We start from the raw sequence: 18,680 nt of genomic DNA, 5'->3' as shown, positions 1-18,680 counted from the left end.
TATTATTATCTTATTTCCATGTCGTCTTACCGTTTTGGAGTTTCTGGCGTCTTTCATGAAGTTCTCTGCCACCTTCATGTCCTCCTGCACCGAGTTGGTCTCGGTGAACTTCAGAGAGTTCAGATGGTCCTGAACCTTCACACACATCATGTCCATCATCTGCTCACACAGAGGTCAGAGGTCAGCAGGTAGACAGTAGCATACCTATTACACAGTGTGTGTGTGTGTGTGTGTGTGTACCTGCTGTGTGGTGGTGGTGACGATGCCCTGCTGCAGCCTGTAGGCCTGCTCCTGCAGGTATTTACGGGTCTCATGGTTCCTCAGCAGGTACTGCTCCATCTGCAGCACAAAGGATTTAAACAAAATTACACCAGGTAAGATTTCAATGCTCTTCATCATCGGTCTCAAAGTGGCGGCCAATCGTGGCCCTTGTGACGATATTTTGTGGCCCCCACCTTGATATGAAAGTTTAATGTGAGTTTTATATGAATGGCACTTTACTGTGTTGTGTGACGAAGGTCCCTTTAATTACTTTTTTTGGTAATTTTGTGTCTTTTTTTAATAATTGTGTCTTTTTTAGTAATTTTGTGTCTTTTTTGGTCATTTTGTTTCTTTTTTAAGTAATTTAGTTTTTTCTGTCATTTTGTGTCTTTTTTAAAATAATTTTGTGTCTTTTTTGGTAATTCTGTGTCTTTTTTGTAATTTTGTATCTTTTCTTGTAATTTTGTGTCTTTTTAAAGTAATTTAGTGTTTTTTCAGTCATTTTGTGGGTTTTTTTGGTCATTTTGTGTCTTTTTTTTTAGTAATTTTGTGTCTTTTTTTGGTCTTTTTGTGTCTCTTTAAAGCAATTAAGTGTTTTTTCAGTCATTTTGTGTCTTTTTTTTTGTCATTTTTCATGTCTTTTTAAAATAATTGTTTTTAAAAAAAAATCATTTTGTGTCTTTTGTCATTTTGGTAATTTTTTTGGTAATTTTGTGTATTTTTTTGGTAATTTTGTGTCTTTTTTTGTAAATTTATGTCTTTTTTTAGTAATTTTGTGTCCTTTTTTGGTCATTTTAATACTGCCTCCAGCGTCGCCCAGGTAATTAGAGTTTGAGACCCCTGATATAAATACAATATAGAGGAGGCTATAGAGTACGCTTTAGAAGAAAGTGTAGAATCACCTTGAGCAAGGCGTCCTCGGTCTTGTCGGGACTGGCCCTCAGGGCCTGAGCAGCGTCCATGATGGGGACAGGCATGAAGCGGATGGTGTAGTTCCTGGTGGAGAGAATCAGTAATAATAATAATAATAATAATAATATTAGAGGACTGATCTGACTCGTCACCTGGACTCACTGATTCAGACTCACTTCTCCAGAGCAGCAGCGACGTCCTGCAGACCCTGAGGACTGATGTTGTTTCTGTCCCACACCACCGTCCTGCAGACACACAACAAGGAATGAAAGAACAACACAAACAAACAAACAGAAGATTTAATCAGATCTTGTTCCTAATCATTAGTGTTTACACCAGGGGTCTCAAACTCAAATTCCCTGGGGGCCGTTGGAGGCAGTATCAAACTGAGCAAAAAAAGACACAAAATTATTTAAAAAAGACACAAAATGACCAAAAAAGACACAAAATGAAAGAAAAAGAAACAAAATGACAGAAAAAAATAATTTACTAAAAAAAGACAGATACTTAAAAAAAGACACAAAATTACAAAAAAGACAAAATTACTTAAAAAATACACAAAATGACCAAAAAATACACAAAATTACCAAAAAAGTAATTAAAGGGACCTTCCACACACAACACAGTAAAGTGCCATTCATATAAAACTCACATTAAACTTTCATATCAAGGTGGGGGCCACAAAATATCGTCACGAGGGCCGCCAGTTTGAGACCCATGGATTCGATCATCACTGACCAGTGGGGGGGATTGGTTGTTGGTGCAAATTCATTATAATTTATTCAGGATAAAAAGCTGAAATAAAACTCTCCACCCCTCATCCTGTAGTTATTGAGCAGTTTATTGAGAGAGCTAATCTAATTTTTCTCTCAGATCATCCTAAATATCATGCATTTTCATGAGAGTATATACAAATTCAAGTATATTTCTACTCCTTGAAAGCAGATCTCTTCCCAGACTTTGAATGAACCCTGCAGACATCATCTTGCAGAACTTCTGGGTATAAAGTTGAAAGTCCTCATCAAGTCCTGACTTGATGGTCCAGTTTCCTAGCTCACCTGAGTTTGGTGTTGATCTGCAGGGCCTTGGCCAGCATCTTGGCCCCCATGTCCCCCATGGAGTTGCCGCTGATGTCCAGCTTGGTCAGAGAGGCGTTGCTGCCCAGAGCGTTGAGGACGATGGAGAGGTCGGCCTTCAGCTTGGAGTCAGCCAGAGACAGCGAGGTCAGCGGCTGCAGGGAGAATATATATCCATCAGTTATCACTTTATTATCTGTGATGAATGAATGCTATGCTTAAAAATCAATGTTGGCGTCTAAGGACTTCTGTCCTTGTTCCAGTTTACATGCAACTGAGAAAATCTAATAACTAACAGGAACGTGTCCTCCTCCTCACCACTGGGTGGAGATATGCGTCGTTTCAGAAGGTTAATATGTTGACCTCATTTAGACACTTTGTGCCGTCGCTACTGACCGGCTAATGCAACCGGCTAATGCGACTGGTTAATGTGTGACCAGCTAATGCGAAGGGCTAATGTGACCTGCTAATGTGACTGGATAATGCCACCGGCTAATGTGACCGGCTAATGTGACCGGCTAATGCGAATGTAACAGAACCTGAAGGAGAAAATATTTTGACATGGTGTGAAGTTTTTTGTTTCACTCACTGATTCCTCCTCTTGGATCATGTGAACCAGGTTGTCCAGGACCTGAGACACATTTCTGGAGAGAAATGAGAAGACAAACAAATGTAAATAACAAAAAGCAAATCAGCTGGAATGTCTTGCTGGATGTTGAACCCACTTGGACTTGATGTTGTTGAAGTTCTTGCCCAGTGAGAGGTGTCTGATGGAGCGGTTCTTAGCCAGCCAGACCAGCAGCGTGGTCAGATCCATGTCCAGACCTGAGGAATCAATCAATCAATCAATCAATCAAAAATATCAAAATTACTTTATTCTTCCCCAAGGAAGGAGACGCAGCACAGAGATATGAACATGTTGGCTGAAATATCGGCCACCAGAAATTGAATTTGAATGATTTATATTTGAATTTGAATTGCTTAACTTGAATAACTGCATTAAAACACTGAACTTGAATCACATAATTTGAATTTTTATTGTTCAATTTGAATCATTGCATTGAAAAACTTAATCTGAATTGTAATTTGAAATTGAATTTATTAGTTTGGAACTGAACATTCAGTTCTCACAATTCAGATTCAGTTCGCAAAATTCCATTTCGATTTTCCGCGAAGAACAACCGGGTGGCAACAAATGTTACAAAAGAAAACGGAGGTGCTGATTGGCCGAAGAACCGCTATGGCAACCAGGTGGCAACAAATGTTAAAAAAAAAAAAAAAACGAAGGTGCTGATTGGCCGAAAAGGTAACTTTGTCATAGAAAATCGAAATTGAATTTTGCGAACTGAATCTGAATTGTGAGAACTGAATGTTCAGTTCCAAACTAATAAATTCAATTTCAAATTACAATTCAGATTCAGTTTTTCAATGCAATGATTCAAATTGAACAATACAAATTCAAATGATGTGATTCAAATCCAGTTTCTGGTAGCACATATTTCATATTTCCGCCCATATGAACGGGCCTGTCGTAACTGACCCCGAAGTTAAACCGTCCTCACCGTTGTCGGAGATGTCCAGACTGGAGATGTTGGGGATCTCCGCCACACAACCCTCCAGGATCTGGGAGCCGCCTGAACGCAGCTGAGGACAGAAGAGGGTTCAGATCTCAGAGTCCTGCTGGATAACTAGTGAAAGGATCTGTGGGATCGGTTGTTACCTCACAGCAGCTGAGGTCCAGAGACACGTCGCTCAGGTTTGGGTTGCAGCCGAGGCCCAGCAGCAGCGCTCTGCACACAGAAAACACCCGACTCATCACTTCTAGCTTCATATTTTACTTTTTTTTAATGTTAAAGGTAGAAAAATAATCATTCTGTTATATAGCAACATTGTTTTCATTTATCTGAGCTTAAACTGGTAGTGAAATAAGTTAGTGTTTCTTCAGCTTTCATGGATTTCTGCAAAATTTCAGCTCCTTACAGAAACAGCTGTAATATCTGTATTCTACATAAATAAAGCCAGTTATTGGACTTATTTTCTTATTTATGATTCATAACTTTACTAACCCATTTAGGCCTAAAACGCCTGGAAAAAAATGCCTGTAAAACCTCTGGCCGATTTTCAAATGACCCCCTAAAACCTGAAGTTTTTCTGGAAATTCAACACCTACTAAATAATAGATTCTTCAGCCTCTGTAGCAGATAAAAATGAAATTCAAAAAGTATTTGAGAGCTTATACCCGTGGCTTTCATACGAAGTTGAGTTTATTTGTCCAAACCTTCAATAAAGTCTTTTTAAAAAATCAACAAACTCAGCAAATGTTACATTTGACTGAATAAAAAATCCTATGCATAATACTAATACATGCCCATTAGCAAGATGCAAACATGATATGACCACTGGAAGAACAAGACATAGTTCTCATTAGCCTACTGTAATAAAAAAAAAAAGATCATAAAAATAATAATACATTTTATATATTGCACTTTTCAGGGTACTCAACGACGCTTAAAGTAATATAAGACATAAACAGTCATGATTTCTTATATCATCATCACAATCAATTAGCCTATTATTATTATTAATATTAATATATTATTAATATTATTATTATCTCCAGATGGCCACAAATCTGTCTGTTCTTCGGTGAAAATATGTCGTCTAAAAACATATTCCTCATCCATAAATCTGGTCGATTGGTTCCGAGGGTTTAAAGTCCGGATCAGCAATAAAATCATCGGCGCTGTCTTCCCCTTTTCCAACTGGACTGTGAGTAATGTAACTGGGCTTAGATAAGAAATCAGCGAGGACTTTAAGTACAAAGGATTTGACCTGTAAATAATGATTTGGTTTATATGTGTGTTTTTAACCGCAGTACAGGAGGTCAGTGGATGTTTTCTTACTTCAGAGCCTCCAGAGGCAGTTTGGTTCCTGACAGACTGACTGAGCTCAGAGCGTGAGCGCTGCTGAAGAACTGCTTAAAGGACGGAGGGATTTCTTTACACTTCCTGTGTGGACGTAAAGAGAAACGCGTTAAAATCAGCAAAAATACATTACTGTCTTTAATGGTTGCATCTGTTGAATGTTAGCATGTTAGCAAAGTAATCTGTGGCTCCAGTCCAGTCAGAGATCATGTAATCTGTAATATATCTATGATATAACATTATTGAGTTTAATATCTGACCTGTGAGAGAAGACCGACTTTGACATGTTGAGGACAGAAAGATGCTTCAGACTCCCTCTGAGCAGAGACGTGCACACCTGCAAACAACACAAAACTGATTGTAGCATTTAATTATCCATCATGCAGCTTTTCCCTGCAAGATGAGTCATCAGTCATCGTTGCATTTTTTCCCCTTTAAATTTCAATACAACTACTGAGCATTTGCAATAGGTCTTTCATCAATAAACCATCATTTTAAAAGTCTAATTTTACTACTTATTATTTCTGTAGAGTGGAATTTGCGGCCTGGTGCACAGTTTTCAAATTTATTTTTTGACAATTTTTTTCTCTCCCTCTACACTCTGGCCAGAAATTCCAGTCTGTCCACCTCTGGCTGCTGTTACTGTTCCTGTACATTGGCAGTTGGTGGCAGTTAATTCTGTTGATTGCTCTGATTGCCTTTGATCTTTGATGAAATTACAGTTACAGATACACGCACACACACATGTACGTAAGCGCGCACACTCCAGATACACATGCTTCAAACACACACACACACACACACACACACACACACACACACACACACACACACACACACACACACACACACACACACACACACACACACACACACACACACACACACACACACACATTTTGAGGCTAAAGGTCATAGGTTGCTGTATAAATAAATACTTGTAAAGGAATGCTTGTTGTAGGTGTGCTCCTTGTATATTATATAGTATCATAACATTACTAGTATTAATTGTTATAAATCTCTGAAGAATCTCATCATAGTGTACACACACCGGCAGTAGCCCCCGTGGCCCTTTCACTATTTCCCCAGAGGACATTTTCTAGTTTCTCATTGTAAAACGTGTTTTTCTTTAACCGCTCAGAGTTTTGAGAGTGTGTGTGAGCTGCTGTTACCTGCTCCAGAGAGCAGTCACTGTTGGACAGATCCAGAGTCTCCAGGCAGTTCGGGTGACTCAGGAAGCTGTGCAGGTTCTGTTCAGAAAAAAAACACACTTTAGACAGTTTAACCCTGTGGAGTGTCCTGGAGCTCCAAATAATCCAGACTTGTTGCCTCCATCAGACTAGAAAACAAAGCAGCGTGGAGCCCTACTGTACATTTACCTCTAAAGTTCTGGCTGTAAACTCCATGAGGCCAGTTTCAGTTTGATGATGATATACCAAGTAAAACTGGAGACAAGCTCAAATAGATTTAGTATCAAATGATAGAACTGGATGGAACCCTCTTATATGGTAGATTTGACACCTTTGCTCACATTTGACACATTTTAAATTCTTTATTGAGCATGATAGTGTTTTGAAAGTTAAAAAAAAGATTCAAAATCACATTTTATGTTGGACTAAAGGACTAAAGAAGACACAAAAATGACAAAAAAAAAAGATGCAAAATTACAAAAAAAAGACACAAAATGAACAAAAAAAACCCAGAGGAAACAAAATGACTAAAAAAGAAACAACAAAAGACACACAATGACTAAAAATAGACACAAAAAGACACAAACTGACTCCAAAAAAGACACAAAATGACCAAAAAAGACACAAAAAGACACAAAATGACCAAAAAAGACACAAAATGACTAGAAAAAGACACAAAATGACCAAAACAAATACACAAAATGACAAAAAAGACACACAAAAAAGGCACAAATGACCAAAAAATACACAAAATGACAAAAAAAGACACGAAAAGACATGAAAAGGATTAAAAAATGGACAAAATAGTCCAATAAGACTCCATAGAGTTAACAAAAACATCACAACTGTAGTTAAAAACCTCCGATCCCTAAACTCTTAGATCGTTAGCTGTGAGGGGGCGGGGCTTCGTACCGGCAGGTCGTCTCCTCTCAGAGAGTTCCCCGACAGGTCGAGGTGTGTGAGGGTGGAGGAGATGGTGGGGTTGGCACACAGAGCCTGACAGAGGCTGTTCACACCTGGAGGACACCACACACACACACACACACACACACTCATTAGAGGAAGAACTCACTGTAACCAGCAGTAATATCACTACATCTGTGTCCTGTGGTCACCTTTAGGAGACATGGAGGTCCTGGACAGGTTCAGGTGTTTCAGGCCCATCGGCAGCTTGGCAAGCTGAGCACTGAGAGCAGAAACTCCTGCAGAAAGACACAAACATTAAATGGTTATTTAAATTATTAATCTTTATAGAGCTGATGGCTCCAACACGGCCACCAGAGGGAGCAAGACTTAGAAACTTGTCTCAGAAAGACACCAGATAAACCTTTAGAGGGAACTTTAATGCAAAGTTGCAAATGAAAGTTTAATGTGAGTTTTATATGAATGGCACTTTACTGTGTTGTGTGTGGAAGGTCCCTTTAATTACTTTTTTTTGGTAATTTTGTGTCTTTTTTTTAATTGTGTGTCTTTTTTGGTAATTCTGTCTTTTTTTGGTCATTTTGTTTATTTTTTGGGTCATTTTGTGTAGTTTTTTGTTAATTCTGTGTATTTTTTTGGTCATTTTGTGTCTTTTTTTTGTAATTTTGTGTCTTTTTTAAATAATGTTGTGTTTTTTGGTAATTTTGTTTCTTTTTTTAGTAATTTTGTGTCTTTTTTGGTATTTTTGTGTCTTTTTTAATAATTTTGTGTCTTTTTTTTAATAATGTGTTTTTTTATTTTTATTTTGTGTCTTTTTTGGTAATTTTGTGTCTTTTTTAATAATTTTGTGTCTCTTTTTGGTAATTCTTTGTCTTTTGGGTCATTTTGTTTATTTTTTTGGTATTTTTGTGTCTTTTTAAATAATTTTTTGTCTTTTTTAAGTAATTTAGTTTTTTTGGTCATTTTGATACTGCCTCCAGCAGGTAAGTGTTTTTTGAGTTTGAGACCCCTGTTGTAGAAGAAACAATAAGAAACTAGTGAGTGACCGGCTGCTCCTTATAAGTCTCTACTGAGGCTCCTTCAGTGTTGTTGTGATGGCTGTATTTAAATTTAATTGTATTTAATTGTTTATGATAACTGTGTTTAAATGTTGTAACTTGTCTCTTTTTATGCTGCTTCCTTGATCAGCTCTCTCTTGGGAAAGAGATTTATTTAATCTCAACGAGTCCTTCACCTGGTAATAAAGGATATTTATTAACCCATGCTTAATAAACAGTGTACAGGATGTGTGTGTGTGTGTGTGTGTGTGTGTGTGTGTGTGTGTGTGTGGGCACACATTGTAACCTTTGTCCTCCAGTGAGTTGTTGCTCAGCGTGAGTGTGTGCAGCGTGGAGGCGGGGTTATGAGACAGAGCGCTGGCCAGTTTCTGAGCAAAATCACTGGAGAGGAGAAACGATCAGAGATCAGCTGGTTTATCAATAATCACTAATCAATAAACTAACAAACAGTCATCAGAGATCAGCTGGTTTATCAATAATCACAATCAGTAAACTAACAGACAGTCATCAGGTAGCTGAGTGGACTTTGTGTCCTGCTGCTGACAGTTTATTAACTCTTTATTACAGTTTATTAACTCTTTATTACAGTTTATTAACTCTTTATTACAGTTTATTAACTCTAGTCTCAGAGTTTAAAGAGTTTCTGCTGTCTGACCTTTTGAGTCCAGCGTTGTCCAGCACCAGCTCCTCCAGCCGGCTGGAGCGAGACACCACCCTGAAGATCTGCTCACACACATCTGTGGACTGGAGGCACACACACACACACACACACACACACACACACACACCTTTAATTTCATTGGAACCACAGTGAAATATAAAGAATTATCTTATTATTTATTCTACTGCCAGTGATTTTTGTTTGACTGATTTTTTTTAATGCTCCTGTCACATTTTACTCCCTGTAGCCTGATTTTTCACAGCAATGCTAATGTGACCTGCTAATGTGACCGGCTAATGTGCTACCGGCTAACGTGACCGGCTAATGCAACTGGCTAACGTGACCTGCTAACCTGACCGGCTAATGTGACTGGCTAATAAGACAGGCTAATGTGACCTGCTAATGTGAACTGCTAATGTGACCGGCTAATGTGACTGGCTAATAAGACAGGCTAATGTGACCTGCTAATGTGAACTGCTAATGTGACCGGCTAATGAGACCGGCTAATGTGACCTGCTAATGTGACCTGCTAATGTGCTACCGGCTAATGTGCTACCGGCTAATGTGTGACCAGCTAATGTGACCTGCTAATGTGACCGGCTAATGTGACCTGCTAATGCGACCAGCTAATGTGACCAGCTAATGTGACCTGCTAACCTGACCTGCTAATGTGACCAGCTAATAAGACAGGCTAATGTGACCTGCTAATGTGACCTGCTAATGCGACCGGCTAATGCGACCGGCTAATGTGACCTGCTGATGTGACTGGCTAATGTGACTTTTAAACCGGTTGGCGGGCTAAAGGGTTCCGTGGGGCTACAGATATAAAGGTATAAAAGTGATTATTTTTCACATTCTGTCTGCCCGTATAAAAATGATTTCAACCATCTGTTTGTTTGTTTGTTTGTTTGTTGTTACCAGTTTGTAGTCTTTGGTGGAGATTTTAGTGAACCACTGGTTGTACTCCAGAGCTGCGATGATCGCCACCAAATCTCTACAGGGAAGAAAGAAAAACACAAAATAAAATAAAATAAAGCTTACAGATATCATGGAGTTGTAATAAAAATAAACCTGGTTTACGGTGATTATTTCAGAAACTGCCACTAAATGACGACCAGAACAAACAAAACAAACAAACACAGGACGAAATCAAGTTTTTTTTATACTGTTAAATGTGTTGATGGAACCAAATTCAAAGACATATTTACCTGTTCTCCAGGTGAACAAAGTCCTGCAGGTTGAGCTCTCTGGTGTCCTGAGTCAGGTAGATGGTGTCCACATCCTGCAACAGGTGAGACAGCAACAGGTGAGACAGTGGTGGTGCGTTCAGGTACAGATACAGAAGTACGAGAAGCAGAAGAAATTAACAAGAAGCAGAAGAAAATAAGAGGAAAAAAAGAAAAAAAGAATGACACGAGGGAACAAAAGAAGCCAGCACAAAGTCACAAATATTCAGTGGAAAGTACATTTACTCAAGTACTGTACTTAAGTATAATTTTAAGGTACTTTTACTTTACTTGAGTATTTCCATTTTATGTAACTTTATATTTCTACTCCACTACATTTAGCTGACAGCTTTAGTCACGTTCAGGTCGGTGAAAATGAAAAATGACGGTCAATTTAAAAATAACAACGCATGATTATGAATTAAACTACATAAGATAGTTAAAATTAGACAGTCAAATGCAGCAATAATAATAATAATAATAATAATAATAATAATAATCAAATAACATGTTGGGAATAAAAATAATCATTCTGCATAACGAGTACTACGAATACTTTTGTACTTTAACACGGAAGAAACGGAAGAATAAAAATCATTAAAAAAAGAAATAGTCCCGGTGAATAGTAGTTAGTGTGCTTTTGCAAGCAAGCACACAAAATAAGAAAAAGAAATAGTCCCGGTGAATAGTAGTTAGTGTGCTTTTGCAAGCAAGCACACAAAATAATAAAAATAGTCCCGGTGAATAGCAGCTAGTGTGCTTTTGCAAGCAAGCACACAAAATAAGAAGAAGAATAAGCACGGTGAATAGTAGTTAGTGTGCTTTTGCAAGCAAGCACACAAAATAAGAAAAATACATAGTCCCGGTGAATAGTAATTAGTGTGCCTTTGCAAGCAAGCACACAAAATAAGAAAAATAAATAGTCCCGGTGAATAGTAGTTAGTGTGCCTTTGCAAGCAAGCACACAAAATAAGGAGAAGTATTAAGCCCGGTGAATAACATAAAGTGTGCTTTTGCAAATGCAGCAGGAACAGAACAAAGTTCATGAAAACATCTGAGAAATAAAAAGTGAAATGCTGATTTGAGGGAAAGCACCGACCCACTGGACTTCCTCTCTGTACGGCACACCCATGTGATCACACACACACCAGTACTGGTGAGAAAACCCGCCTGCAGACACACAACACAACAACTTTTAACACTTTAACACACGTTAAACATCTGACTGGATGATTATCTGAGGCTGATTTACCGCAGGGTCCCAGATCAGCTGAGCCCTGATCGTCCCAGACCGCCTGGAGGGCCAAAGACCTCTCTGCTGGCTTCAGACTCAACTTCTTCATCACCTTCCTTCCTTACAGAGACACAGAGGTTTTAATTAATTAGTCTATAAAATGGAAGAAACTGGGAAAACTGGCCATCACAAGTTCCCAGAGACAAAAAAAAGCAGAATCTTGATATTTAAGGAGCCAAAACTCGTCAGTTTTTGGCTTTTTTGCTTAAAAAATGATATAATACTGCGCCCCGGGATACTTTTTAAAATTAAAATATACCTTACTTGCTCGTTTTATTAATCGTAACTATCACTGCTTTATTTTTACTTTTATTTAGTATAGTTATGAGTTTTTTAAATGTATTTATAGATTTATATATTTTTCACTTTTTTCTGTAAATTTGTCACTTTTTTTCTCGTAAATTTGTCTCTTCTTTTGGGAAATTCATTACTTTTTTCATGTAAATTGTCACTTTTTTCTAAAGAAAATTGTCACTTTTTTCTAAAGAAAATTGTCACTTTTTTCTTGTAAATTTGTCACGATTTTCTTGCAAATTTGTCAATTTTTTGGTAATTTTGTCTCCTTTTTTCGTAAATTCATCGCTTTTTTCTCGTACATTTTTCACTTTTTTCTTGTGAATGTTTCACTTTTTTTGTTTTGTTTTTTTGTAAATTCATCACTTTTTTCTCGTAAATTTGTCACTTTTTTTCTTGTAAATTGGTCTTAACATAGATTGCTGACACTCTGGAGTCAGTAAATGGATTTTTTTCGGTAAAAACAGCTGACTGCATTAGTCATTTATCTTTAACAGGTGAAGTAGCGGTTTAACTGTCTGTCTGACGTCTCTGTGGCCCCTGAGGGCCCCGGGGCCCCTGTTGGTACCTACACAGGTGATCCTGCGGGGCAGATCCTCTGCAGACAGCTGCCGATGTGAGCGATCACCTCGTCAACCTCGTCCACAGAGCTCAGACGCAGGTTCCAGGGGCCTCGATCACACTCCAGCACCAGCTACACACACACACACACACACACACACACACACACACACACACACACACACACACACACACAGTGATTATAAGTGGGAAGGTGAGTGTGGAAACTAGTTACCTGTTGATGTGAAATAATTCAGCTAATAGAGGAGGAGCTGAAAGAATTCTTTGTGTTTGTGTAACTTTTAAGCTGCGGTCAGGAGTGTTTATGTCACTACAAGTGTTGCATTATTGTTTTTGTGTGTGTGTGTGTGTGTGTGTGTGTGTGTGTGTGTGTACCTGAGTGGGCTTGTTGCTGCTGATCCCCTGGATATCCAGGTAACTGAAGGAGTGTTCCACCTGAAACAAACAGATTACAGTTCATCTTTTTTTAATCTTTTAGATTTCCACATCTTGTTCATAGAGACATTAAACACAAAAACTTTGGGAAAAACAATAAGAGAATGTTTTGAGTCAAATGGAAAGTTATTAGTCCCAAAGGAGAGCTAGAAACACTTCTCAGGAAAATGACTAAACCGGTTGACTTCCTGAGAACTGGAGGATTTGAGGATTTTCCCAGGAAACGTTCACCGACACAGACACAGTTTTTCTTTCATCAACTGCAACATTTAATCACTTTTTTCAGACTTATGTTGAGTTTCTGAGCTGCTTAAATGTGTCTTTGTGCCTCATTGTTCAGATGAAAGTAGGAGAATAAAAGAAGAGAGAGAGGAAGGGAGGATGACTTTAGTTTCAAAGTATTTTAGTCCAGCTGTTGTTCAGAACAACAACAGACTCAACATGGAGCTAAACGTCTCATCTGTCACCAACATGAACTTTATATCTGCAGGAGTTTAGTGTCTCAAACGGAGGGAAAGCTGAGTGGAACAGCAAACATTAGAGAGAATAGTGAGCTTCCATCTTTGCCTTTTCATGTTTCAACATGAGTCCACCTGCACAACACTGTCTTCACTCAACTAATCTTTGGTTTGGATCAATTAGTCATTGTTTTATTGCTTTTTTCATGCGTGTGAGCACATCTCTGGAAAACACGTGATTTAAATCAGGGGCCTCCAACTCTAATTACCTGGGGAGTTACCTTGGAGGCAGTATCAAAATGACCAAAAAAAGACACAAAATGACAGAAAAAAACTAAATTACTACAAAAAAGACACAAAATTACTAAAACAAGACACAAAATGACAGAAAAAAACTAAATTACTTAAAAAAAGACACAAAATTACTATAAAAAGACACAAAATGACAGAAAAAAAACTAAATTACTTAAAAAAAGACACAAAATGACCAAAAAAAGACACAAAATTACTAAAAAAAGACACAAAATGACAGAAAAAAAACTAAATTACTTAAAAAAGACACAAAATTACTAAAAAAAAAGACACAAAAGGACAGAAAAAAACTAAATTACTTAAAAAAAGACACAAAATGACTATAAAAAGACACAAAATGACAGAAAAAAAACTAAATTACTTTAAAAAAAGACACAAAATTACTAAAAAAAAGAGACAAAATTATTTTAAAAAGGCACAGAATTACCAAAAAAACCCACAAAATTATTAAAAATGACAGAATTACCAAAAAAAGTGCCATAAACTCACATTAAACTTTCATATCAAGGTTGGGGCCACAAAATGTCGTCCCGAGGGCCACAATTGCCCCGCGGGCCGCGAGTTTGAGACCGATGATTTAGATTGTAGTAGACTAACATTTCTTAAGTCACTTAGTCATTGTTTCATTGCTTTTTTCATGCGTATGAACAGATGATTTAAAGTGATCTTTCTGCAGGATTCTTTGTGAAGAAATTTAGTTTTTAAATCGCTAAGGGGGTCTGAAAAGTGGTTAAATATAGCAACAAAGTCACTAAGTTGGCAACACTGCTTCACCGGCTTTTACAAATGGCGCGTGTTGTTGTTCTGTCGAGCAGTAGTTCTCAACCTTTTTGAGTCGTGACGCCCAATTTAACACGCATGTTGTCCGCGACCCCCGCTCACTGAACACAATCTCACACGCACAGTTCAGATCACCCAAAAAAGAAACAAAATGACCAAAAAAAGCCACAAAATGACCCAAAAAAGAAAAAAAATTACCAAAAAATTACCAAAAAAAGACACAAAATGACGGAAAAAGTAAACAAAATGACCAAAAAAGGAAACAAAATGACCAAAAAAGACACAAAATGACCAAAAAAGGAAACAAAATGACCAAAAAAGACACAAAATGACCAAAAAAGGAAACAAAATTACCAAAAAAGACACAAAATGACCCAAAAAAGAAAAAAATGACCAAAAAAAGACACAAAATGACCAAAAAAGGAAACAAAATGACCAAAAAAGACACAAAATGACCAAAAAAGAAACAAAATGACCAAGAAAAGACACAAAATGACCAAAAAAGACACAAATTGACCAGAAAATGATAAAAAAAAAGGCACAAAATGACCAAAAAAGACACAAAATGACAAAAAAAAACACAAAATGACCAAAAAAGACATTAAGTGACCAAAAAGACTAAAACACATGAACACTTTAACACAGTGGAGACAGAGCTGACTTCCAAAATGATTTGGCGACCCCCAGAAATCATCTCACGACCCCAAATGGGGTCCCAGCCCCAAGGTTGAGAATAGCTGCTGTAGAGTACTACGTCACATCCTGCTTAGCGTTCTATCCAATCAGTAACCAGGCTTTTTACAGGGGAGAAAAAAGTCCCGACAAAAGTCCGCTCAGGACGGATCGTATTCAGATTTAGGGGCGTTTCAGTGAGTGAGACTCATTCTGGTACTGGACTGTAGTGGAAACAGCCTTAACGTGGCTTTAACCGACATAGACGGCAATGAACAAACTGTTAGACTTGTGATTGGTGCTACAGGAAGACTATGGGAGGTATTATTGCTTAATGATCAGCCTCTCTGTTATCTGCAGACAGACAGAAACACTCTGAACTCTGGTCAGGCTCCGACATGTTGAAGACAAGAAGACGTCTGACTGTCACAATCACCAGCTTCATTTAGAAACATCACTCACTCTGCAGGCTGAACATTTCATCTGTCACCATCAATATCACTCTACTGAGAATCCTTTTAATGCTCCTCTGTGACACACTGTTGTTGTTGTTGTTGTTGTTGTTGTGATGCAACTTTGTGCTGAATTAGTAGATCTGTCAACTCATCTTGTGAGAAACCTTTTTTAATGAGGACGGGAAAGAACATTTCTGGTAATTTTTTTATTTTTTTCACAATTTCAATATAAAAATCATATTTTTTGCATAGAGAACTTATTTTGTGGGGAGGAATAAACACATTAGAACAATAATAATAAGACTTGTGGCATGCACATTTATTTTACTGCAGTCTGCAGTAAAATATCTGCCAGAATCCCATTTAACAGGAATTCACTAAAATTACTTCATCCTGCCGTCACATGTGCAGCACACACACACACACACACACACACACACACACACACACACGAGTCGAAGCGGTACAGTCCTCCTGCAGCAGTCTCTCTCAGCTGCAGAGCCGGAGGGGATGTTGACCCCTTAGAGTACAGTCTGCAAATTGCTAACAGGCTAACAGTTAGCTCTGTAGCAGTACAGTGTGTATGTGCTAACAGGCTAACAGTTAGCTCTGTAGCAGTACAGTGTATATGTGCTAACAGGCTAACAGTTAGCTCTGTAGCAGTACAGTGTGTATGTGCTAACAGACTAACAGTTAGCTCTGTAGCAGTACAGTGTGTATGTACTAACAGGCTAACAGTTAGCTCTGTAGCAGTACAGTGTGTATGTGCTAACAGGCTAACAGTTAGCTCTGTAGCAGTACAGTGTGTATGTGCTAACAGGCTAACAGTTAGCTCTGTAGCCGTACAGTGTGTAGGTGCTAGCAGGCTAACAGTTAGCTCTGTAGCAGTACAGTGCGTATGTGCTAACAGGCTAACAGTTAGCTCTGTAGCCGTACAGTGTGTATGTGCTAGCAGGTTAACAGTTAGCTCTGTAGCAGTACAGTGCATATGTGCTAACAGGCCAACAGTTAGCTCTGTAGCAGTACAGTGTGTATGTGCTAACAGGCTGACAGTTAGCTCTGTAGCAGTACAGTGTGTATGTGCTAACAGGCTAACAGTTAGCTCTGTAGCAGTACAGTGCGTATGTGCTAACAGGCTAACAGTTAACTCTGTAGCAGTACAGTGCGTATGTGCTAACAGGCTAACAGTTAGCTCTGTAGCAGTACAGTGTGTATGTGCTAACAGGCTAACAGTTAGCTCTGTAGCAGTACAGTGTGTATGTGCTAACAGGCTAAAAGTTAGCTCTGTAGCAGTACAGTGTGTAAGTGCTAACAGGCTAACAGTTAGCTCTGTAGCAGTACAGTGTGTAAGTGCTAACAGGCTAACAGTTAGCTCTGTAGCAGTACAGTGTGTATGTGCTAACAGGCTAACAGTTAGCTCTGTAGCAGTACAGTGTGTATGTGCTAACAGGCTAACAGTTAGCTCTGTAGCCGTACAGTGTGTATGTGCTAGCAGGTTAACAGTTAGCTCTGTAGCAGTACAGTGCATATGTGCTAACAGGCCAACAATTAGCTCTGTAGCAGTACAGTGTGTATGTGCTAACAGGCTGACAGTTAGCTCTGTAGCAGTACAGTGTGTATGTGCTAACAGGCTAACAGTTAGCTCTGTAGCAGTACAGTGCGTATGTGCTAACAGGCTAACAGTTAACTCTGTAGCAGTACAGTGCGTATGTGCTAACAGGCTAACAGTTAGCTCTGTAGCAGTACAGTGTGTATGTGCTAACAGGCTAACAGTTAGCTCTGTAGCAGTACAGTGTGTATGTGCTAACAGGCTAAAAGTTAGCTCTGTAGCAGTACAGTGTGTAAGTGCTAACAGGCTAACAGTTAGCTCTGTAGCAGTACAGTGTGTATGTGCTAACAGGCTAACAGTTAGCTCTGTAGCAGTACAGTGTGTATGTGCTAACAGGCTAACAGTTAGCTATGTAGCAGTACTGTGTGTATGTGCTAACAGGCTAACAGTTAGCTCTATAGCAGTATAGTGTGTATGTGCTAACAGGCTAACAGTTAGCTCTATAGCAGTATAGTGTGTATGTGCTAACAGGCTAACAGTTAGCTCTGTAGCAGTACAGTGTGTATGTGCTAACAGGCTAACAGTTAGCTCTGTAGCAGTACAGTGTGTATGTGCTAACAGGCTAACAGTTAGCTCTGTAGCAGTACAGTGTGTATGTGCTAACAGGCTAACAGTTAGCTCTGTAGCAGTACAGTGTGTATGTGCTAACAGGCTAACAGTTAGCTCTGTAGCAGTACAGTGTGTATGTGCTGCTGCTGCAGGAGGTGTTCACTTAGCGATCTCTGTTTGTTTACAACAAGCACCAGACACTCTGTGTACAGTTAGTGATGCTGGTTAATTCACCATCACTATGTTTATGATCAGCGGAGACGCTGTGCATAATTAGCCATGCTGCTTTGTTTATGATCAGCTGCTGACTTTTGTCTGTTGAACAGCTGTCTGTCCTCCTCTGTTGCTCTCTTTTCTTCAATGTTTTCCCCAATAAACTGAATTTTTTGGGTGTTTTCATTTTATCCAAAGTGAGTCAAACCAGTGTGTCATCTGCTGTACAGACTGTTAAACCTTCTAATTTAATGTGTTTTTGGGCTTTATAAATAAAGTAGAATCGAAATGAATGATACTGGAGTGATTATATCTTAACATTTTTATGATATTTCCTATAACCAAGCTAGTTTTTGAAAGCTGTGACCAAGTGGGAAGAAGCCTGATTGAGCATCATAATGAATATACCTCCATTTATTATTTATTGTGTCTTTTTATTAGTTGTTTAAGTATCTTTCCCCATTAGTTGACTCACCAAATGTCACGTTCAACAACAAATCAATGGTGTATTTGGTAAGCGTCAGGGTTTTCTGCTTATAAAATGGTAAAAGTTTAGTTTTTATCTACAATGTGAGCAGATAACCGCTTTATTTCCATTTTATTCTGGTCTTTTCCTGTAAATTCCTACAGTTGTCTTTGTGCACAATTCCCGTTAACTCCTCAAACATTTCCGTGAATTGTCATAGAAAGTTTTTAATATTTCTGGACTTTTGCAGCCTAAGGAATCACTTTTATTAAATGAATCTAACACAGAGATATAGATCGATATGATATGAGGCTGGAGGTTTTTTACAAGAA

The 18,680-nt window shown here is 38.4% G+C and overlaps 1 protein-coding gene across 2 annotated transcripts in view; it reads right to left on the bottom strand.

Annotated features, from left to right (window-relative positions):
* The window catches only part of LOC131984793 (F-actin-uncapping protein LRRC16A), a 52,050-nt gene that overhangs the window by 12,604 nt on the left and 20,766 nt on the right, over window positions 1–18,680 (bottom strand). Inside the window, exons 4-25 of one of the 2 annotated variants that reach the window (XM_059349767.1) lie at window positions 12,775–12,834; window positions 12,390–12,511; window positions 11,482–11,579; window positions 11,329–11,399; window positions 10,212–10,285; window positions 9,922–9,997; window positions 8,998–9,086; window positions 8,629–8,723; window positions 7,479–7,565; window positions 7,276–7,379; window positions 6,346–6,423; window positions 5,434–5,510; window positions 5,153–5,257; window positions 3,970–4,039; window positions 3,812–3,893; window positions 2,975–3,074; window positions 2,839–2,893; window positions 2,232–2,404; window positions 1,350–1,418; window positions 1,164–1,257; window positions 241–339; window positions 31–159 (exon numbers count right to left, since the gene is read on the bottom strand). In XM_059349767.1, coding sequence (XP_059205750.1) covers window positions 31–159; window positions 241–339; window positions 1,164–1,257; window positions 1,350–1,418; window positions 2,232–2,404; window positions 2,839–2,893; window positions 2,975–3,074; window positions 3,812–3,893; window positions 3,970–4,039; window positions 5,153–5,257; window positions 5,434–5,510; window positions 6,346–6,423; window positions 7,276–7,379; window positions 7,479–7,565; window positions 8,629–8,723; window positions 8,998–9,086; window positions 9,922–9,997; window positions 10,212–10,285; window positions 11,329–11,399; window positions 11,482–11,579; window positions 12,390–12,511; window positions 12,775–12,834 — 2,007 coding nt within the window. Of the gene's footprint in view, window positions 1–30; window positions 160–240; window positions 340–1,163; window positions 1,258–1,349; window positions 1,419–2,231; window positions 2,405–2,838; window positions 2,894–2,974; window positions 3,075–3,811; window positions 3,894–3,969; window positions 4,040–5,152; window positions 5,258–5,433; window positions 5,511–6,345; window positions 6,424–7,275; window positions 7,380–7,478; window positions 7,566–8,628; window positions 8,724–8,997; window positions 9,087–9,921; window positions 9,998–10,211; window positions 10,286–11,328; window positions 11,400–11,481; window positions 11,584–12,389; window positions 12,512–12,774; window positions 12,835–18,680 lie in introns of those variants that run through there. The other variant, XM_059349768.1, reaches the window with a different exon arrangement.

This window comes from Centropristis striata, chromosome 14 (genome assembly GCF_030273125.1).
Source record: "Centropristis striata isolate RG_2023a ecotype Rhode Island chromosome 14, C.striata_1.0, whole genome shotgun sequence".
NCBI classification, from domain to species: Eukaryota; Metazoa; Chordata; class Actinopteri; order Perciformes; family Serranidae; genus Centropristis; species Centropristis striata.
This window is presented reverse-complemented; position numbering and strand designations above follow the sequence as displayed.